This window comes from Podarcis filfolensis (assembly GCF_964270895.1).
Source record: "Podarcis filfolensis genome assembly, chromosome: 11".
Taxonomy (NCBI): Eukaryota; Metazoa; Chordata; class Lepidosauria; order Squamata; family Lacertidae; genus Podarcis; species Podarcis filfolensis.
Window position 1 is genome coordinate 56356643 of NC_139613.1, and position 23234 is coordinate 56379876.

At 41.2% G+C, this 23234-nt stretch overlaps 2 protein-coding genes across 6 annotated transcripts in view; both read left to right on the forward strand.

Annotated features, from left to right (window-relative positions):
* Positions 1–1839: 1839 nt before the first annotated feature.
* Positions 1840–11906, forward strand: QNG1 (Q-nucleotide N-glycosylase 1). Of its 2 annotated transcripts, none has more exons than XM_083576403.1 (5): positions 1840–1979; positions 3756–4107; positions 5442–5701; positions 9755–9950; positions 11204–11906. In XM_083576403.1, exons 2-5 carry the CDS (start codon positions 3771–3773, stop codon positions 11434–11436), a joined length of 1026 nt encoding a protein of 341 aa, XP_083432529.1. In that variant the 5' UTR covers positions 1840–1979; positions 3756–3770; the 3' UTR covers positions 11437–11906. The 2 variants fall into 2 exon arrangements, with proteins under 2 accessions (XP_083432529.1, XP_083432530.1); XM_083576404.1 differs by lacking the exon at positions 11204–11906 and adding an exon at positions 10728–10786 and having other exon boundaries at positions 1847–1979; positions 9755–9980.
* Positions 11907–17225: 5319 nt separating this feature from the next.
* Positions 17226–23234, forward strand: part of KIF27 (kinesin family member 27) — a 40376-nt gene continuing 34367 nt past the window's right edge. For 2 of the 4 annotated variants that reach the window (XM_083576503.1, XM_083576505.1), the window contains exons 1-3: positions 17226–17542; positions 18908–19304; positions 21074–21274. In XM_083576503.1, the coding sequence (XP_083432629.1) occupies positions 19007–19304; positions 21074–21274 (499 nt within the window). In that variant the 5' untranslated portion in view covers positions 17226–17542; positions 18908–19006. The remainder of the gene's footprint in view (positions 17543–18907; positions 19305–21073; positions 21275–23234) is intronic. The other 2 variants (XM_083576504.1, XM_083576506.1) reach the window with 2 other exon arrangements.

The following is a 23234-nucleotide window of genomic DNA, read 5'->3' on the forward strand; positions in this document are numbered from 1 at the left end:
TGTTCTTAAACCAAGGTACCACTGTATTTGCTGTAGCCTTTGGCTATGTTGCCTTTTAAGTGTGATTAAGGGAAAGATGATTTTTGACTGGGGATGGTACTTTTGTCAAGATGCTTATTTTGTCCTACGGTGTTTTCATGATAACAGTTATGTCCCAACAGGTATGGAAGGGATGCTGCAAGCAAATATTTTGCCTCTTCTAAACTTCCTTTAGGGGAAGGGTGGGCAGAAGGCAGATGGGGTATTTTTGGAGTACTGGAATGGGTTGGTAGCCCCTCCTAAATGGGGCCGCTGAAATTGTGAAAGGGAGAAAAACATGTAAATGTGAGATCTAGTTCAACTACTGAAACCCACTCTCCTATGTTCCTCTTCCTGAGTTCCAGCTGCTGACCTGGGTTCTAGTGGAAACTAACCTAGATCCTATGAGACTGAAGTCTGCTGACTTGATCTAAGGAAATGCATTGTAAAGGAAACGAAAATGTAGGCATTTTGCAACAATAATAAAGGACTAAGTTTGATGGCAAGGTTAACATTTCATTAAATGCAACTACAGTACTACTTTAAAAAAATATCATTTGTCAGGTTGGGATCCCTTTCTACTAAGAATTGAGTTCTTGCCCCTACAACCAGGCTTTTGAAAGATTTGCAGAGGAGTGATGCTTTTCTTACGAAAGGAGGCAAGAATCTGAGTTTACAAGTGAAGCCTATAGTGTGAAACAGACTCGCAAAGTCACTGTACTGAATAAACTAGAGCCTGTTTTCTTGCAGGCTGTTTAGACCGTCATTTTTCATTTATTAAATGCGTATATTTATTAAATTTGACATCCCACCACTATCCCATAGACATAGGTTTGACAATAAGTCCGTATTTGTTTGATTGTGTCCACTTCCAATAGGGCTTCCCCCATACTAAGAACTAATGTGCTTCAGCTTTTGCTTGGAACAGTAACGTGAAGGGGAGCATCCCTTCCAAAGCCCTTTTCTGATTGCAGGAAGAACCTAGGAATTAGCAGGTCGAGGAATGCATCCCACTGCACTTGGCAGTGCAAGGGATCGGGATCGGGTTCTTAAAAGCGCCACCAAGTAATGTGCATAGTTGGGCATGGGCTATTTAAGCTGATTTTTAAATAAATGCATTTCCAGCAACCTTTGAGAAAGTCAAGCTGAGCAAGTGATTTGCAGGGACTGGAAGCCCCAAACCCCTTTTAAAGGGCCCTTTAAATGTCCAGCTGTCCTTTGTCAACAATAAATTGCCGCTGTTTTTTGTGTTGAATATATGCTATATGTCTAGTTACAGGTAGGTAGCCTTGTTGGTCTGCCGTAGTCGAAACAAAAAAAAAAATTCCTTCCAGTAGCACCTTAGAAACCAACTAAGTTTGTTATTGGTATGAGCTTTCCTGTGCATGCACACTTCTTCAGATACTTCTGAATAGTTGGTCTCTAAGGTGCTACTGGAAGGATTGGGTTTTTTTATGTGCTATATGGTAATTTATGGACTTAATAGGTATCTAAAATCAGTGATGTTTTAGGGAGCAGGCTAGCAGGCAAGGCCCATTACATCATAGGAGCCTACACAACACAAAACACTTGCTGTATGTAGGTTTTATTTTATTCGTTTTTTATCTTATATTTCTAAATGTACATACAGGGGGGGGTTTTTGTTGTTGCTTTTTGAGCCCCCCAAGAGAGTGGGGCCCTAAGCTATAGCTTCTTTAGCTTATACGTAAATCTGGCCCCGGATGACCACGAGGCCTGCGAGGCTGCACGCAGCTACTTTCGCTTTCCGAGTCCGGCCCGCCGGCTTGTAAATACGGCTAATTCTGATTGGAGCGTGAAAGTGGGAGGGCTGGTACGAAGGTGGGAAGGGAAGGCATTTGCGCGCGCGGAAGCGGGGCGGGCGGAGGAGGAATCTTGTTGCCTTTCCTGCAACCGGAGTCCAGGTATCGTCTGAACGTGGTAACACCTGCTCGCTTGCGGAGGTAAGAGGGCTTTGAGCGCTCGGAAGCGTCGCGATCTTTGGCTCAGGAGAGAAAAGCGGCGCTGTAACTCTGCAAAAAGTCGCAAATTGGGCGCCTGCACCTCTTTTCCGCAGGCCTGCGGGAGAGCGGCGCTGCTGGCGCGGCCACGTGCGTGGGATAAGGGGACCCGATTCTCTTCTGCCCCCCGACTCGCGCGGAGACCCTCCGCTGGGATCCGATTGGGGATGGAAGCGGGAGGGAGGAGCGGGCTGGCTGGCGGGGAACGGCGCCTTTTTTGGTATCGTCTGAAATGCCTGGCTTTGTAAGAATCCCCGGAAATCGGCAGATCCGCTGGCATTCCGCATCTGGAGGCCGCTTTGCACAAGACGGCAGGATTTTAGATCAACGCTTAAAAAAAGAAAAAAGGATAAAATGAGAAGTGAAAAGTCACCTGGAAAGCGTAGTTATGAGTGAAAGCATTAATCTGAAGTAGGCGGTGGCAGAGAGTCCTGTTGGCAACCCTGGAGAGCCCCTGCCGGCCAGTGTCGGTAATGCTGGACTCTATTGGGATAAGTTGGCCAGGGAAGCTAGAAGAAGTGCTGTCTCTTCCTCCCCTCCCAGATTATTAAATGGGCTAGAAGAGTACTTACTGTATTGTACAAGAGAAGCTGTCTTAAATGAGCTCCCTCAAGTTCAAAGCTTCCCTAAGTGCAAGGAGAAACAAGCTGTTGTAGGCAATGTTCATTCAGTTTTTGTTGAGGCAGGTTATACCTGGAAAAGAGTGATCCCAGAAGAAGAAAGATGGGGCTATTGGCAATAAATGCAACAATTGTGGAAGAAGGAACACCTGCTCAGGCATCTGGCTGCATCTCTGTGGGGCACCCTGGATTTCTTTGCAGGGTTGCAGGTGCTGTGGGCCAGTGAAGGGACCTGCTTCCTGTTTTTGTGGAGCTTTTTCCTCTGCCTCCTTCTAAATCACAGGCCCTGCTTTGGTTCCTGTGCTCTGAGCTGATAACTAGATAGTCCAGCAAGCTGAGGCTATTTCCTTGGAGAGGCTTGGCTGGTTATTTGCTTGGCCTTTGAGACTCTTGGACCCAATCAGAAGCCTATTTATTAGATTAATGAGGGCTGATTCACGCATATTCCACTCAGTGGTGCAAAGTTTGCTGGAAAGCTTTGTGTCTTGTTAGTCACACATTCCTAATCATGGAACAATGAATGCATGTTCTGCTTTTTTTACTGATAACATGCAGTATCAGAAATCATCCCCTTGTTGTTCTTCAAGTATGTTCATTTCCCCTGCACCTTCTGTCCCTATGCCGCAAAATCAGCTCAGATTGGAGTGCTCTGTTCCACTTATGATGTCCCAAAACAATTACACTCAACATACAGATACCAGAGCAAAAAGCACCCACATGCACAGCCTACTGAATGGAAAACTGACCAATGGGTGACATCTAATGCTGTCCATGTGCAGGGTGGTAGAGACTTCCACGCAGAGTGTCCTTTTCCTCTCCTTGCCACCAGCGGCCCTTGGCATAGCTGTCAACATTTCCCTTTTCTTGCGAGGAATCCTATTCGGAATAAGGGAATTTCCTTTTTAAAAAGGGAAACTTTCACAGTTATGGCCCTTGGTGAGCCTGAAAATCTGCTACAGAAGGTTGGGGGGGCATGGTGGGAGGAGAATAAGGACTGGGGGATGCTTGGGGAGAAGAGAAAGCAGAATTAGTGTTTCTGCTTGCGCGATAATTGGATTTCACCCAGATCAGATTAACAGGCAATATTATCTTTACTTAGAAACGTAAGAAGACCATGGAGCCATTCTTGAGCCCTAAAGAATCTGCCAAATTCATAGCAGAACACAGTAAAGATGTGTACATTGAAGACGATGGTGTACGGAAAGTTGCAGAGATGTTATTTGACAAGGTCTTGGAGAAAGAGTTCAGTGTGGCCGGTTGGAAGTCTTCTCATGAGCTGAACCCTCAAGCGGCAAATGAAGATGCAGTGAACTGGGTGTTCCTTGCCGATACCCTCAATTTTTCCTTTTGGTCCGAGCGTGAAGATCACAAATGTCTGGTGAAGTATAAAGGCAAAACATACAGTGGTTACTGGTCTCTTTGCGCTGCCATCAACAGAGCACTTGATGAGGGTTAGTTCTTAATTTTCAAAATTAAAGAAGAGAATTTGTGGGCAAATAACCTTGATTTGGGGGGAAATGCAAAGCTCCATTCAAGTCAGCATTTGAAATCTTTGTGTTACTCATACACCTGCAACTTTAGGTTTGGATCCCAGAGTCACAGGTGTGAGTTTCATCATTATTTTAAATAAGCAGGGCACTTGATACCTCACCTGCCATGCTTCAGAACTCCAGTACCAAAGGACCAGAATTAACAATAAGTCACAGGATTTGCCTCTCACAGTCTCTGCACCTGTGGGATAAACCTGAACACAACTGGTGCCTGTGTGGTCGTTAGGTAGCTTGAGGAACCTGGAGGCAGGCTGGACTGGATGGTACGTTAGGGAGCTGCCGAGATTGGGCAGAAGCGATCATTCTTCAATTCCCTGTCTTAAATTCCTTGCCCTGAATCCTACAATCCGACACAGGAGAACTCTGGTGAATGACAGAAATGGGTGAGGTGAGAGAGCAAAGAGAAATGATAGTTTGTGGAATGAACAGAGTATTGATAGGAGAGAGGTGATTGCCTCTGGGAAGCCTACTTAGCAGAGAGTGCAAGGGCTTAGTTGGGTGGGAGAGCGGTAACAGCCTTATTTTCTAGATCACAGAAAAAGCAGCTCCTCGTTACTAGATCACCATCATTACGAGATCACCAGAAAACCAGTTGCTCCTGTAATCAAGGGCGAATCTAAACAAAATATAAGCAATATTTCTTTTTGTAGGGTTGAGGATTCATTTGGAAATAATGAAATAATATTGTTAGCCCATGGGGACTTTCTGTGAGTGGGGATTCCACCTCCCTTCTACGAGGTGGCATTTCGAATCCAATACTGGGGGCTGCATAGGATGCCTAAGTGTTAGGTTAATTAATATTTTGGTGCCTTTGGCAGGGGATGGGTATGCTAGAGCCTTCTTCCACTCGTGTATCGCCCTCCTCGGCGGCTGTGCATAGGAGAGTTAAGTTCTGCTTTATATTGTTTTTATGTATTTATTATGATTAAAGTTAGGTGCTCTGAGAAGCTAGAGCTGAAGTTAGAAATACATCCAATAATAGACAATTTGAAGGGGGGAAATAAAAAATATATATTATTAAATAATAGGTTAACTCAGGTTCTGTTTGCAGGCTTTCTGTAGGCATCTGTCTGGCAGGAGCAGGATGCTGGGCAATTTAGAAGTGAACAGTTTAGTTGCTTTAATAACGTGAGCAACGGTAAACTTTGCAATTCTGTAGCTGGGATATAAATAAATAGAGCCTCATCTATTATTGTATGGTTGTTACTGTTCCTTGTTGTTTTTGCTTTCTGAAGGAATACCCATTACCAGCGCTTCATATTATGCCACTATGACCCTGGAGCAAGTGAAACATGTCTTTCGCTCGGACACAGAGGTTCCCATGCCTTTAATCGAGGAGAGACATCGGGTGTTGAATGAGACCGGGACAGTTCTCCTGGAGAAATTTGGAGGCTCTTTTCTCTCGTGCGTTAAGAAAAGTGGAAAAAGTGCCCAGACATTACTACAGCTCATAGTAGAAAATTTCCCATCTTTTAGAGATGAAGCTTCATTTCAGGTATTATCTTTATTATAGTTGCTTTTTTGTTTTTTTTACAAAATGCAATTCAAAGTGGTTTACAAAAAGTAATACCTACATTGAAAACCAGCTCAAAACTAAAACAGAGTAAAAGCTAAAAACACATTCAGATTTATAAAAAGACAGGATTAAAACATCCCACCAACTGAAGGGAAACCACTTCAGGACAGGAAACCACTAAATATTGGGAGAATGATGCTTGCCTGTCTCTTGCCAGGGTGGCAGTCATCACCCATTTGGGGGAATATATTCCGGATCTACTCTAATTTTCAGTGTAGAAAATTTTCTCTTCTAAATATTCATAACCTCCCATTGCAAATAGACACCATTCTTCTCTGGGGAAATAAAATGCAAACACTGTTAAATATTATGGATTGGTGTTTCATTGACTTCACAAAACAGTGGCTCTTCTCAGACATCACACCAGGCAATGGCATGTTCCAAATGTAGTTTAGAACCCAAACAATGGCTTGGGCTTTCAGATAGTCAGGAAACTGTGGTTTAGAACTGCTTGTTTGCTTTGCTTTTCTGTCTGCTCAGCAGTCTTATATCTGGGAGCCTTAGCCATATCTGGTTTATTGTCATAAAGCAGTTTATGGCCACATGCAAATAGGGTCAAACTATCTCTTAGCATGAAAGAGGAGATTAGGGCCGCTTTGTTCTTCCTCTGGTTCTCCTGCTATTCTTGCATTGCTGTGAGCAAAGTGTGTTGTCTGAACCTTGCCTTACAGTTTTTCTTGCTCCAGAGAAACCATAAGCGGTCAGCTATGTTGTTCTCAGTTTACAGATCATGGTTTGTTTGGAGAAGTCAAACGACAAGTCTTGGTTCAGATGACACCATAAGCCACACCACGGCATAGCTCACAGAAGCTCAGCAACAGTAGAAGCAAAGAACTAACAATATCTTCTCTGAGAGCTCCTCTGCATGTGTGTTTGCTTGAAGCTGCAGCTTGCTTTAGTGTTAACGTGTAAACTGAGCCATGGTGTTTTTGAAAACTCACTTTAAACCATGCTTTCTGATTTGCTAGTGGATCACAAACTCTGGTTTGTTAGTTCACACTTTACACTAAACCATAATTACAATGCAATCCTATGCATGTCTACTCAAAAGTAAGTACTTTCTCCCATGTAAGTGTGTGGAATATTATAGCCATAAGCACCATTAACCAGGGTTTAGTGTGATCTTTGAATAGAGCCAGTTACCTATATATTTACAACTATCTACCTATCTATCTATCTATCTATTATATTATAGATAGATAGATAGATGATAGATAGATAGATATAGATAGATGATAGACAGATATGACTTCAGTGTGCAAACATGGGTTGTATAGTATATTCTGGTTACCATGTGACTTGGAAGATCTTGGCTAAATAACATAATATATTAAATTGTAGTAATTTGTTTTCAGTGTCCATGGATTTGAACACTTGATTGTGGCTGCTGCATATTCAGCTACAATATCATTTGTCATTCTTGTATTATTTAACTTGAGACTTGAAGTGTCAGTTCAGAATCCTCATTCTGCCAAATGTATGCAGTTGTTACTTATTTGCATAGTAGTTTGTTACAATTGAACTGTCTGAACTTTTCGTTTGTAAAGTTTTAGATCTTTTTAAAATGCAGAATTTAAGGCCCCTTAAGGGTTTTTAAAAATCCAGTGTTCTCTAAAAGCAACTGTAGTAAACATCAACCTCTGTAATAGAAATAAGTCCTCTCATCGTTATACAATTGGACTGTAACTTTCTAAGGGAGAGTCCTTGGCTATTTTATCCTACCAGGTTACATGTTCTGAAGGAAGACCAAATTTTCACCACTCTTCTAACAAGATGGATGCTAGTATCTATTCGCATTGTCAACACAGTTGCCCTGGCAACAGATTGAGATATTGCAGAGATTTGCAGTACCAGGAAGGGGTGTGAGACGAGATTTAAGTGGTGAAAATGAATTAGGTTTCACCACTTTAGTAAAAATGCATACTAGAACATGGTAAATTTATTAGAATTGCATCCTAATCCTAAACATAATTATATTGAAGCGAGTTCGGTTGATTTCCATGGGATTTCTATGTATCTGTTTTGAAACATAGCCATAGATTTTCTGCTCATTTTACAAGGTGCTATATGAGATCTCATCCTGTGACAGCAGCTGAAAACTATTACTCACCTGAGGGAGCTATGAAAAAATAAAATTAAGTATTAGTTCCAATATGTAATTTTGGTTGTGTATAATTTTGATTTGCATTTTACTTCAATGAACTTGCTTCTCAAAGCATCCTAGTCAATGGATAAATATTACTTTTATATTGTTAATTATAGATATGAAAATATTTACAGTTAGCAATGTAATGAATCATTTCATGCTGGTGACATAGTATGGTGACGTACTAATGTCAACAGGTGTGCTGAATATATCTTAACCACATCTCATGCAGTATAACTAAACCAGTAATAGTTTTGAAGTTGTTAGCCCCAGTGAAATCTACATACAGAAGTGTTATTTGCTGCATTGGAATGTCAGGTATAAATCAATCATGCATTTTGACCATATGCACTGCATTACTTTTAGTGAGATCTACACATTTGATGGCTTGGTTAGTTTGCCCTATGCTATTTTGCAAAATTTAATTAAAAGTGAAACATAAATTATGGAAGTAAAATAATATTGTAACAAAAATTCTGCTTTTATTCTTGATTAGAGCTGCATCAGGGCACAAATGTTTTGGAGTTGTTTCTTATTACACTGCTAGTTTTTTAAATATTGGAACTTTTGTAAATTTTACAGCACACTAACACAAAGCAATAGAAACATACATAATCATTGAAATCCAGAGTTGGGCAATGCATTTTAGTAGGAGCAGTCAAAATGTTGCAAAAATGGTGCTTGAGCTTTTAAGTTACTTATAACTCTTCACCAAGGTAGATATTACACAAAGCTGAAGTTGGGTGAATGAAGGAAAAATCCATTAAAAAAATAGGCTGGATGTTAAAGCCTTGAAGTCTGCATTTATACTCATTCCGAATATAGTGATTGCAGACCAATTAGTCTCTACTGTATGTTTGCAAGTATCAGGTTACACCTAGAATTCTGCGATGAAGAAGCATCGGCTGCCTCCTATTTTTGTACACGAAAAGCCTGTTATCTTGTCTCATGCCTTAAGGAAAACACACAGGTCAGGGAATAATTTAGCAAGTGTAATATTTTGATATGGCACTGGAGTTTTGAGGTAATGAAAGGATCGTTTCAGATCAGAATGTGTGTGCAGATCTGAATAGATAATCTGACCTTTGAAATTTTCCAGAAACATGTTGCTTCAAATGAAATCCAATCCAGAAATATACTGATGTTTGGAGATTTACAAAAATAATCCAGTGTAGAGCACAGATGCAAACATTAGTATATCAGCACACCCCTTTGCCAAAAATGCAAAATCCCTGAAATAACTGAAGTAAATAGGTTTATCAATGTATAAAGCAGGCATGGCCAAACTTCACCCTCCAGCTGTTTTGGGACTACAATTCCCATCATCCCTGACCACTGGTCCTGTTAGCTAGGGATCATGGGAGTTGTAGTCTCAAAACAGCTGGAGGGCCAAGTTTGGCCATGCCTGGTATAAAGCGTGCATAAAGTCTATGATCCTCACCTGCACCTAGAGCTTTGGCAGGGCATTGCAGCAGCAGTCCCTACTGTTGAAGAGGATTTCTTTATTATTGAACTGGGCAAAAGATTCCTGCATAGCAGAGGGCTGGACTAGACTAGAACACCCTCTTTGTCCCTCCCAACTCTATGATTCTGTAACATTTATATTGCACTCCAGAACCAGATTAGAAGCCAGTGTACATGACTAAGTGCTGTTGTAATGCAAGTGAATCGTCCAGTTCTAATTGATAATCTAGCCCCCCTCTTTGGAAGTCACTGAAGTTTCCAGGCTGTTTTCAGAGAGAGGTCTCAACATGCATCTATGCTATAACTTGTCGAAAAGAAGCTTGAAGTATCTTAATGGTGTATATTTTTCCATTGCCTATCAGGGTAGAAAGGTGGCTTTCTACAAACGAGCGCAGATTCTTGTGGCTGACACTTGGAGTGTCCTGGAAGGAAAAGGAGACGGCTGCTTCAGTGATATTTCCAGTGTGACTATATTTGCTGATTATAGAATACCACAGGTGCTTGTTCACCTGGGAGCAATGAAATATTCTGATGAACTAATGAAAAAACTCAAGGAAGGTATGAAACCATTCAGGATAATCAAAAAATGTAACATTTGAGAATTTTTAGAAATAGCTTTTGGCTTACTGTTCAGGGATGGGGGACAAATCTTTGTAGTGGTGCTCAAAATATAGGCTAAGTCCTATTACAGACAAGTTTTTTCAGCCCATGGAAATTAAGTTACTAAATTTAATCTGTAATTAAAGTACCATCTTCTTTCCTGCTACTCTGTTATTGAAGAAAAATACAGACAGAAATATAAGACTGATTATTTCTGCAAAATCTCATATAGTCTAAGGATTTCATTTATAGAATTATTTTCTTATCCAGTGGCAAAGGAGTGAAAGTTTTCATATTTTTCACGTATTTCTAGCAAAACATAAGCGTAAAGAGATTTGCATTGTAAAGGGTGTACACATATCTTTGCGGTTCTGTTTCTTACTCATGCCATGTGCACTTGTGGTTTACTCAGTCACAGCTGTGTGTTTTTTTTCATTTTTCTTCAATAATGAAATAGTAGAGAGGAAGAAAGTATGTCAGTTTATAAACCCATGACAGTGTATTTCTGCAAGAAAATTACCTGTTACAGGCCTTTAATATTTTATTTTCCTTACTGGAATCAGAAGTGATTGGATTTTTTAAAAAAATGTAAGGCTAATTAACTAGTTAGGCAATAGGCAAACTCGGCCCTCCAGATGTTTTGGGACTACAACTCCCATCATCCCTAGCTAGCAGGACCAACTTAATTTACTACGTTGCAATTAAGATTGGTGCTATTTATAAGGAGAAGACCAGGTTGGCTCTTGGACATGGACCACACTGTTAACCTCTTTTGCTAAATGTATCACCACCTATCTTAGGCTATGTACACATTAGTGGTTTAAAATGAAGAAAGGGTGTTTCCCCTTCTGCACTTCAAGTTACATTGGCATGTTGCTGTACACACTAGCAAGGAGGCACCTTCTCATGTGCATTATCTGTTTTACCCAGGCATGCACACACACGCACACACACCACCACCACCACCACCACCACCACCACACATGTACCGGCAGTGGGAGTGCACAAGAGCCAGAGCAAACCGTATTGTATACACAGCTCCTGTCAGGTTTGCAGGTTAAACCATTGAATATACATAACCTGAATTATCCTGATTAAAGTTGAAAGCATTAGAAATGCCATCTTTTTTATATATATAAAAAGTGTTGTGTACCGCAGGTAGGTTTAATATTCTGAGTGTCCTACCTCTTCTGTTTTACTAATTTATATAGGGCACATGTTCCCGTCTGGAGACTACCAGGAAGTGGAAATCCGAGGTTGCTCTATTTGGTGTTGTGATCTCATTTGCAATCACTTGCTGGAGCTTTACAAAAAGAAAGGCCAGAACATGGATGAGAAGATCAATGCAGTTCTCCTCGATTATTATCTATGGGACTATGCACGGGACCATCGGGAAGATATGAAGGGAGTTCCTTTCCATCGTACACGTTGCATATACTACTGAATACTATTTTAATGATTGAGGATAAAGTATAGTATCAAAAATCTAGATGCTGAGTTGTGCTAAGTAGTGTAGTGCCATTGAAATCAGTAAGACTTAGTCATAACTCATTTAATTCCTATTTGTTACCCAATAATGGTTTTGTATACAAACTTGCAAAGAGTAAATTGAGAGCACTTATCATGTATTTTTCAGAATCTACTCTTTTAAAAGCTATTATGCACACTATCTGTATCACAGGAAAGGTCTTTTCTTGTAATGTTTACACTATTCCCTTGCTGCTTTGATTGCTTTGATTCAAGCGCACCTGAGTCTGTAACTGATAAAGTTTCTATTTCTGTTTCAGCAATATTTTTGTATTCAGTTCAACGAAGAAAATGGTGTGAAATAATCTAAAACATAATTCTGGATTATATCTCATAATATACCAGTAAGCTGAATACGGCATCGTAGTAAATGCTTCTTCAAATTAATCACCTGTGTGCTTGTGCATATATGCATATATACATACACCTCATATACCTTCTTGTACCACATATCTGCTGAACTAAAACCACCAAGTTATATTTTTATGTAAAGCTTGTTTGTTTTTGCCCATTATCCCAGTGGATTCCAGGATGCTTATAAATTTTTTTAATTAAGAAATACAAATATACATAATAAAACTACATAAAGGATGAGACCAACAACCAAAAGGAGCAGTCAACAGCACTTTTGACTTTTTTAAAGACAAAGCTAAGGAATAGGTTTTGGCATGATACCTAAAGATATAGGACTTGATACCTTCTGCATGCAAAGCATGTGTTCTACCCTCTGATTTACAGCCTCTCGACTCACCCTTAAAAGGATGCAAATCTAGGCACACAAAATGAAGACAATTGTACGTTGCTGTATGTAAGGGGCTTCGGATGGATACCTTCTGAGACCTGAAGAAGTCCCTGCTGTCAGGAGCTTGTCCTACACTCGAGTAGGACCCTGATAGAGACACATGCCCGACTGGCATGTTCTCTCCCTCCTGGTCGATTGTTCAGGAGCTTCAAAAGCGTTCTTCAGCCCAAACGTCAGCAACTGATGCCAACAGACACCGGAACACTTAGCGATCCGCAGAGTCTTTGCAGCTTGTGTAACAGACCTCAGCAACTCAGCCTTTTGGCTAATCTACTTTATTTACATATAAACACACACGGAGCACTGCAACATGGCTCCCTCTCTCTCTAGCATCAGACAGCAAAGACAGAAAGCAAAGGACAATAGTCCCACTTCAGGGAACACAGTGACACAAACATCCTGTCTCCGTTACTTCCCACTTTGTGGAGTCAAAACATACACCGTCATCTGATAGACAAAAATCCCATGACTGCAATCATGGAGCAGGAATTCTAAAACCTGCTGCCGTGGCACATGTGAGTCAGAGCAGCCATATGCCTACGTGGAGCATCTGTGGTCTAAACCACAGAGCCTAGGACTTGCCGATCAGAAGGTTGGCGGTTTGAATCCCCGCAACGGAGTGAGCTCCCATTGTTCTGTCCCAGCTCCTGCCAACCTAGCAGTTTGAAAGCATGCCAGTGCAAGTAGATAAATAGGTACTGCTGCAGCGGGAAGGTAAACGGCATTTCCGTGTGCTCTTGTTTCCATCACGGTGTCTCGTTACACCCAAAGCGGTTTAGTCCTGCTGGCCCCATGACCCGGAAAGCTGTCTGCGGACAAACGCCGGCTCCCTTGGCCTGAAAGCGAGATGAACGCTGCAACCCCATAGTTGCCTTTGACTGGACTTAACCGTCCAGGGGTCCTTTACCTTTACCTGGAGCATCTCCACATAAAGTGGGGGGACCCTGGGCAAGCCCCCCACCCCTGGAACCAGTAAACCCATAGTCTGGTTGTACAGGAGTGCGGCCACTTCACACACTGGCTAAACACGCCGCTGGCAGAGTTGTGAAAGTCATGGCAGCTTCACACAACACTGTTTCCTCTTTTGGTGGGTGAGGAAGGCAGCCTGCCAAAGCTGGAATGGGGGCGATTGAGGCCTAGTAGTCCATAAACATCCAGCAATGGCTCCAGTTAAGTCCTGCCAGGGCCGGCCCACCCCTGAGGTAAGGAGGTCAGGACTCAGGTGGCAAGATCCACAGGGGCAGCAGCAGCAGCAGATCCCACTGTCAATCTTCTGCCCTTGTTCCCGATATGTGGGTTGTCCCTCACGCCTTCTCCCCTGCTGGGCAACCCACTTTGGGGTCTGCCTTGGGTGCCAAAGCCTCTTAGCCCGGACTTGAGCTCTTCACGTGTGAATGGCCATCCGTGGACACCACAAAACGTTCCTGTTGCCTCAGAGACGGCCAGGATCAAGTGCTTGGGCCAGTTCCATGGGTGAATCCAGTGTTTTTATTGGGGAGCGGCAAAAATTGTTGAGCTTTTTTGGCGGAGATTGGGGGGCAGGCCTCTGCTGGGGGGGGCAGAGAACCTCAGTTAATGAAGCATTTTTCATGCTTTTTGATACTTTTTGATGGCTGCCGCCTTGAGCATTGTTTTAACTATGGAAAGGCGGTGAGGCATCTGATCAAGACTTGTATTTTAAAATGAGCTTAAAGATATATTTGCAAATGTTTTTATGCCAGGCAGAAGACCAACTGGCTAAGGACTTTGGCAGATGTTTATCCTCCTGGACAAAGGCCCCCCTGATTTATAGCAGGAGCCAAAATTCTCAAAGTTGTAAAAGGGAATTATAGGCTGGGAGCAAAAAGGTTATTGACCCTACATATTAACAGAATACAATCAAACTGCAAAAACACAATTAAGAGTTGGTAAATAGTGAGATTTATTGGTTAACAGAAAATAATACTAGGTGCCTCCCATTAGACTTGAGCCATATTTTCATAAGGTTAAAGGGCAAGAGCTAATAGAAACAGCAGCTGGCTTGAAAGGGGGTGTAAATTTAAGGGGTTGCTTTTGGAAAGTGTTCTTACTAAGTTCCTTTTTACTTTGAAAAGGCCTTTGCTTCTAAAAATCTATATATGTTATATATGAAATATATTGGCTTAAATGTAATTATGCAAAGGATTTAGAAAGTAAGAAATGTTAGATTCTTATGTTAGATTCTTATTTCATTGATGGTGTGTGAGAAGGTGAACCCAAGATCTCTGTTTAAGATAAAAAATTAAAACCATTAGCCATCTGTTTTGGAGTGAATAGGGCAATAGGGCAAAGATGATCTGATAATTAAGGGGCCTTGTCGAGGCAAATGTAAGATATATGGCTACTTGTCTGCCATTTATGAATAGAAGGAAATATAGCTCTTTGTCTCCCATAAAAGGTAATAGGAAATGGGTGTATCTTTTATGATTGGTTCTAGCGAACAGCCAATAGGAATTTCAACCAGGCTGATTGGACAGAGGCAGCCAAAGGAGGAGCAAGGGGGCTGGGCTGAGGAAATATAAGTGCTGGCCATCAGGGCTGGAGGGGGCAGAGCTTTGGTAACCATATACCACTGTGTCTCTCATTTATTTGTCTGACAAATAAATTATTATTTTAATTTCTCTATTGCTGCGTTGAATATTTCATTCCAGCTAAGCGTTAACCACAAGCAGGGTGCTACAGCGGCATACAAATAAAATGATGATAATCAAAACTGGAGACAGAATTACTAGAATCCAAAACTAAGAACTTGTCAAAAATGTATAACTTGCTGTTGGAATGGAATACACAGGATGAAATAGTTAAATCAGCTATGATCAAGTGGGCACAAGATATTGGTCATAACATTATGTTTGAGGACTGGGAACGGTTGTGGACCACCGGCATGAAATTTACGGCATGTAATGCCTTGAAAGAAAATATTATGAAAATGATTTATAGGTGGTACATGACTCCAGTCAAGCTCGCAAAAATTTACCACTTGCCTGATAATAAGTGTTGGAAATGTAAAGAGACTGAAGGTACATTCTTTCACCTTTGGTGGACATGCCCAAGGATTAAGGCTTTCTGGGAAATGATTTATAATGAAATGAAAAAGGTATTTAAATACACCTTCCTGAAGAAACCAGAGGCCTTTCTCCTGGGTATGGTCGGCCAATTGGTGCCAAAGAAGGACAGAACATTTTTTATGTATGCTACAACAGCAGCAAGAATACTCATCGCAAAGTATTGGAAGACACAAGATCTACCCACCGTGGAAGAATGGCAGATGAAAGTGATAGACTATATGGGACTGGCAGAAATGACCGGCAGAATTCGAGACCAGGGAAAAGAGTCGGCGGAAGAAGATTGGAAGAAATTTAAGGACTATTTTAAGAAACATTGCAAAATTATTGAAGGCTAGAACGATGTTGATTCAGAAATAAAGGGGTTAAAAGCTGTAATGATTATGTGATTAAGAAAAGAAAGGCTAAAAATTATATAGAAATTAGGGAAAGGATTTGCTGAATTGACTTAATTAGAGAATGGAATACAGAAAGGGGAGGTATGAGGAGGTCGGGAAAGTAAGTTTTATGAATATAATGGACGGAAATTATACTTGTTTTGTATGTGTTCTGTTTGGATTGTATGTATTTTTATTGTTTTTGTTTTTTATTGTTCTGTTTTTTCTGTTTTATATAAATTCTTAAACCTTAATAAATATGTTATAAAAAAAATACAAATAAAATGATGATGATGATGATGATGAAAGGAGAATCTGAGCGGTAAGGGCAGGGGTCAGCAAACTTTTTCAGCAGGGGGCAGTCCACTGTCCCTCAGACCTTGTGGGGGGCCGGACTATATTGGGGGAGTGAACGAATTCCTATGCCCCACTGATGATAATAATAATAATAATTATTTATTATTTATCATTTATACTCCGCCCATCTGGCTGAGTTTAACCAGCCACTCTGGGGAAATAACCCAGAGATGCATTTTAAATAAATGTACACAGTCTACTCATTTAAAAACACGCTGAGGGTGAAAGACTTCTGGGAAAAGATATATAACGAATTGAAAAAAATGTTGAAATATACATTTATAAAGAAACCAGAGGCCTTTCTTCTTGGAATAACAGGTTTGGAATTGCCCAAGAAAGATGTTAAATTATTTTTGTATGCCACAAAATTTTGTTTTTTGTTAGCTAAAAAGTGGAAAACCCAAGAATTTCCAACGATAGAAGAATGGCAGATGAAGATGATGGATTTTTCGGAGCTAGCAGACCTAACCGGAAGAGTCCGCGGCCAGAAGGAGGAGGAGTATCAGGAAGACTGGATCAAATTTAATGATTACTTAGTTAAATATGTTAAGTAAAATTAACTGAAAACAGCTTGCATGTACTTAATTGGCTTAGGGTTTTATTTAAGTGATGAATTAATATGTTCAATTTCATAATGTGAAGATCTAAGGATGTTAATGTTTAAGTTAATTTTTTTTAAGAACTGTGATTTGGAAAACCGTTAAAAGGACATGCAATGAAATTCAACCAAGAGGAAGCGAGGAAGTCACTTAACAATGTTAATAACTGTAATTTTTAATAAGGCTATGATTTATGTTTGTTTGTTTTATGTGTTTGTTTGTTTATAATTTTGTGAAAAGCAATAATTTTTTTGAAAGAATATAAAAAATAAAAACACGTTGATCCCTGGACCGCCCGCAGGCCGGACTGAGAAGGCGACTGGGCCGCATCCGGCCCTTAGTTTGCCTACCCGTGGTCAATGCAAACCGCGCGGCCTCGGCGGGAAGCGCGGCTTGCGCCTGCAGGGGGCGCTGCGCCCCGCAGGGCCGCGGCGAGAACGCGGAGGCGGCGCCGCTCTTGAGGGAGCCGCCGGCTGCCCGTCGCCAGCGCGAGAGGCCCGCTCGGTTGCCTAGCGACGGGAGTAAACAAACGTGGGCGCGGGGCGGGCGCGAGGAAGCCGCGGATCTTTGCGGCGGGAGGGAAGGAGGGCGGTTTCGCCTCGGGTGCGGCGGGACGCGGCGCCCCGCTCCTCCTCCTCCTCGTCCCGCGAGCAGCGCAGGCTCCGCGGCGGCGGCGGCCGGAGGGGTGGCTCCCGGGGCGGGCGAGGAGAAGGAGAGTTTCCGAGTTCATCCTTCCCTGCGCGCAAAGCCCAGCTGCTGCTTTTCTCTGACGGGCGGCGCGGGGATCGCAGCCCGACGGCCAGAGGCAACTATCCCAACTTTTGTTTTGGGTCATTTAGCAACATCTTCGGCGCTTGCTTGGAAGGGAGCCCGCTTGGCCGCTTTGGGGAGGTGGGGGGGGGTCTTACTTCTGAGTAAACAGGCCTAGGCTGTGGAAGACTCTTGTGACTTGTGGAAGGAAGTATTGTACAAACTGTGTTTTATTCTTTGCGTGGTTCTGTGGCATCCCTTTCCCCATTACAGTGGTACCTCGGGTTAAGTACTTAATTCGTTCCGGAGGTCCGTTCTTAACCTGAAACTGTTCTTAACCTGAAGCACCACTTTAGCTAATGGGGCCTCCCGCTGCCCCGCTGCTGCGCTGCCGCTGCAGGATTTTGAAACAGTTTATAGACCACACAGAGATGCACGTTTCTGCAGATATAAAGCATATACAGTGGTATCTCTGGTTACGTACTTAACTTGTTCCGGAGGTCCGTTCTTAACCTGAAACTGTTCTTAACCTGAAGCACCACTTTAACTAAAGGGGCCTCCCGCTGCCCTGCTGCTGCACTGCCGCTGCACGATTTCTGTTCTCATCCTGAAGGAAAGTTCTTAACCTGAAGCACTATTTCTGGGTTAGCGGAGTGTGTAACCTGAAGCGTATGTAACCCGAGGTACCACTGTAATATTATGCTGTTTATTGGTTCCAGACAATGTTTCTTACACAAACTTGGGGGGCCCCCACATGCTCCCAACTCCGCCCCCACCACCCCACAAAAGAGGTAGGTTAGGGGAGAGATGGTGACCTTGTGTGATTCTGGGTTTCCCCAGTCCTGTTTGTATGGAATCCAATCTAGCATGGTCACACACACACACCTTTGATTCCTGTGGCTATTATACAGTCCTACCTCGGGTTACAGACGCTTCAGGTTGTGTTTTTTCGGGTTACAGACCGCCAAACCGCGGAAGTAACGGAATGGGTTACTTACGGGTTTTGGCGGTCGCGCATGCACAGAAGTGCAAAATCGCGCTTTGCACATGCGCAGAATCGCCGATTCGCAACCCGCACATGCACAGATGCGCAGCAGCGGGTTGCGAACACTGCAGGCTGTGAACGTGCATCCCGCACGGATCACGTTCACAGCCCGAGCATCCACTGTATATGCATAACATGTGGGAGTTCAACAGGTTGTGGCTCTTGACAGCATTTAGAAAAATGTTCCCCTGTCAAAGTTCTGTTTGTTGGTTTTATTGATCTTGAAGAGCCTCAAGCAGTTCTGGGTTATAAAATGAGAGAAGATGCTACTTCTGCATAACTTTTCAGAGCAGTTCTTCATTATAGGTAAGAGTAGTTCTTTTCTAGGTAAGAGAAAAGTAATCTCTAATATGTTGCTCTTTGTTCTCCGTTAAGTGCTGAAGACTGAGAATATAATGAAGACAGAAATAAAGAGAAACTCTCTCAAAGTGAAGTTTGCAAAGTAAGCGGGAATTGTTTCACACACAAGCTGCAATGGAAGAGATTCCAGTTAAAGTAGCAGTAAGAATAAGACCTCTACTTTCAAAAGAAGTCCTTCACAACCATCAAGTATGTGTGAGGTTAATCCCAAATACTCAGCAGATTATTATCGGAAAGGACCGTGTTTTCACGTTTGATTTTGTTTTTGGAAAACATTCAACCCAAGATGAAGTGTACACAACATGTATTAAGCCATTGGTGGCATCTTTGATAGAAGGGTATAATGCTACCGTTTTTGCCTATGGACAGACAGGCTCTGGAAAGACTTACACTATTGGAGGAGGTCATGTTGGTATGTGTTTGAAACCTTATATTTTATGATGATTTAATCATGGTTTTCTTGGCAATGTTATTTTATGTCTCACCATTGGTAAAGAGACAATTAGGAAACTTCTGCATAAACTGCATAATCTGTTGATATCTGTTGTGTGTGGGTTTTTTTTACTTCTCTTCCTCTTGAAAAAAAGACGTAGCCAAAACTCTTCACTAAAATGTGCTTTTTCTGTTATGCAGTGCAAAGAGTACAGCAGTCTGCCTAACAGAATTTTTATGTTAATTGCTGCCATATTGAAATATTCTTAATTAGCCAAAGTATTTAAAATGTATCAAACTATTCTAATCTTAGTTTTCTGCTGAAACATGGAATACATAAGCTATCCAGAACAGAGGGTTAATCTAGATTACTCTCAAAGTAGCTAAAAATAGAATTTATGAAACACTGCTTTCTTAGTAAGGGATTCACTTTGGTACAGTACTCCCCAATAAAATAAAAAAATCTATTAGCCACTCATTATCAGTTAGATTTTAGGGAACATAATGTGTTTGTGATAGGTGGTCTACCTCCTGGTTTTCCATATTAAGATTTCAAGTTGTACTGATGTGAAGCTGTGCCATAGGTAACGACCACAAAGTAATATGGCGCTTGTGCCAGTCATTGTCCATAAGGATGCAGAAGGAAGTGTCGTTGTCAGGTCATTCTGTGCTATGGTGTCACGTGACATTTTTAAAAATGCATTGGCAGTACCACAATTTATTTATCTATTAAATTTATATATCTCCCTTCCTCCCAGAGGATATAACAATGAATGCTACCTACTTTGTACATTTCAGCAATTTATTCATTTGCTGAAGAAACTGGGAAAAATCATAGTGTGTCAGATTAAATTCTGTTAAACTAAGCCATAAATTTTGCACTCACTTTTTAACTACACATCTGCAGGCGATTTGGATAGTACCAATTTGATCTTGAATGCAGACTTAGGAATATAGAAAGCTGCCTTATACAGGGTGTTCTACCATTGCTCTGAGCTAAGGGTCTTGGTTGTTTTTGTATCATGACTCAAAGTCAGAAATGCTGGCCTTTTAAAAAACAAAACATCGTGTTTTTTCTCTTCTTTCTTCTTTACTTCCTGCTAAAGTTCAGAGCGTGGCTTGACTCCACAATTATAATAGCAGGAGACTGTATCGCTTTCAATATGTTTGCAGAATTCTGAAATCAGACTCCTGCTGTTCAAATATTGATGATGTCAATAGATAGGCTGTTCCATTGTATAGGAAAGGAGCTATTTTATGTTTCCAGTGACATGGGCTTAGGTTGATTATAATATCAAAACTAAGTATTATAATGAAATAATTGAAGACAGCGTTTACTCTCTTGAATCATGTTTACTGGCTTTAGGGAGCCATCAGTACTGGACTTCATATTTGGTTCAGGCCATTCTCTGAGGGTGTTGAGGGCTCTTTTTGGTCTTATACATTGTTGGATATTTTCAGTTTGGGGGGGGCATGAGGATGTGCACAATGTGCTCTGTAGGCTTTGACCAGTTCTTTCCCCTCTTGGATGAGTATATTTGGCAAATACTTTTTTTTAATTTGTAACCAACTATTTGTTATCTCTGAGAGGAAAGATTTATTTGTGTGACCTTGACAGGATTAAATGACTCATATTCATAAAGCTAAGAAGCCTTCAGAATCTTTCTGCGATTTCCAAATGTACATCTTTAGCATTTGAATGTACAAATTTTAGCTGGGTGCTTAGGCTGTTTTCTTGTTTCATTTTAGCATCAGTTGCAGAAGAAGAGAGAGGTATCATTCCACGTGCAATTGAGGAAATATTTCAGATTATTTCAGAAAACCATAATATTGATTTCACTGTGAAAGTTTCTTACATTGAGGTCTACAAAGAGGAACTCAGAGATCTTTTGGAACTAGAAACCTCTATGAAATATCTACAAATTAGAGAAGACGAAAAGGGCAATACAGGTAATTATTTAAACTTAATTTGTCTGTTTTCTCTTCTTGCTTCTTGGCAGTAAGTAATGTTATAAATGAATTTTTAAAACATACAAGTATTGATGTCAAAAATCTACTGCTAACAAGACAATTCTAATAGTATATCGTTACATCCAAAATATTACATGAAAACAGTTGCCTCTGCTTTGGTATGAATGTAATTTAAAGTCTTTACAGAGATGAAAATATATATTGGGTTGGAGCAAGACTGCCCATGGGTAGAACTCTGCTACGAGAATTCTCCTGCTGGAGGAAGTGAGGAAGGCAATATACTCTGATTTCCCTCTTCTCCTGCAACCCAACGTGTCCCCTGTAAAGCTGGTCCTGAGAAGCAACTTCTTTATGCTGTGCATCATTAAAACTTTGTCATAGCCCTTTTTGGTTGTTGATGATAATGTCACTTGTGGTTTAAGTAGATGCTTGAAATTAGGCAAGTCTTTAAAACGGATGTGATAACTTGCTGTTTTAATACCTAATAACATTCTGTTTATAGCTTAAACATGTCCACTGTTGCCCTATATTTTTAGTTAGAGTAATTTTTCTCCACCTAAACTGTCTTCCAGTTGTAATATTTCATGAAATTTTCATAGAACACATTTGGCCCTCCAGGCCCCTCTATCCCCACACCCCTGGTGTTCTGGTTTTACAGATGCTGATGCTTGTTCCAAAATGAACAGGGATGAGAGAGTGACAGAGTTTTTTAAAAGTCACAAGAACATACAGCTATGAACTTCGGAAGCAAATTACCTGTGCTTGAGCTTGCTTTTCCTTTCTCCCTCCTGTTCTTTTTTTCTTGTGCATTGTGCCTTTTTAGACTGTGAGCCTGAGTTCAGGACCAGTCTTAGTACTGATTTTTGTGAGCTGCTCTGAGAGCCCTTTTTATTGGCTAAAGGACAGGGTATAAATGCTGTAAATAAATAAATAAAATATAACTATAGAGCAGCATTGTCAGCCTTTTGTCCCCCATTAATTCCAATCCCAATTTTTATGCCATTTTATTTTTTAATGTTATTTTTATTACATTGATCAGTCACCATATACAGAAGAAAAAAGATATAGTATGAAACTTAGTGTGTTTTTACCAAGTCTGACTCTTGCTCCATCTATCTCAGTATTGTCAACACTGGCTGTCAGCAGCTCACCAGTTTTTAGACAAGATTTGTTCCCAGCTGTCCCTGAGATGCCGGAGATTAAATACACTTTGTGTGATCAGCTATGGTGTGTGTGTGTGTGTGTGTGTGTGTGTGTGTGTGCACTCACTGTTAAGTTGTGGGTGAACATATCAGACAACACAGCGATTCTTCAAACAGCTCTTGTTTATTCAGAGGCCAGAACAGAACTGAACTGAAGAGTTCAGCCAGCCTGCTTATATGGAGCTCCACTACAATGTAACTGTAACAACTTTCTGTAACTATCCAATCACTGAACGTCACTTCCAATCCCTTATTTGCATATGTGGACCTGAACTATCTACAGTATCCCCCTGCTGGCCCAGGGTGAGAACTTCAGTACATAACACTCACAACACTCTTCCAGATGCTCCTAGTGATTCCGAATTATTGCTTTTCCATTGTAAGCTACAAGTGGAATTGCAGTTGATTTTCCCTGCTGTTGAGAGCATTGTGCTTTCTGTCTACACCAGTGAGTGTGACAGAGTTGCTGTAAATAGGATCAATTACAGCTCAGCACACATTCCCTTGTGGAGAGTGTCATTTAATAACCACATTGTTATTTTTAAAAAATTAAATAGGTATAGCGCTATAAGAATACTGCTGTAGTGCTATAACATTATACTACATTTTAAAATGTAGGCAGAGAAGCATTGGCAATAGGTAGAGTAAACAAACAAATCAGGGTCATAAAATGCTGCCCACGACAAATGTTGCAATGTGTGGTGATAGGTTCCCTTTCCCAGTACATCACTGCCACT

Excerpts from the sequence above, each read along its gene's own strand:
- QNG1 (XM_083576403.1), top strand. The coding sequence starts at position 3,771 with ATGGAGCCATTCTTGAGCCCTAAAGAATCTGCCAAATTCATAGCAGAA. Across the intron at positions 4,108-5,441 it reads CAACAGAGCACTTGATGAGG|GAATACCCATTACCAGCGCT; the intron begins GTTAGTTCTTAA and ends TGCTTTCTGAAG. Across the intron at positions 5,702-9,754 it reads GAGATGAAGCTTCATTTCAG|GGTAGAAAGGTGGCTTTCTA; the intron begins GTATTATCTTTA and ends ATTGCCTATCAG.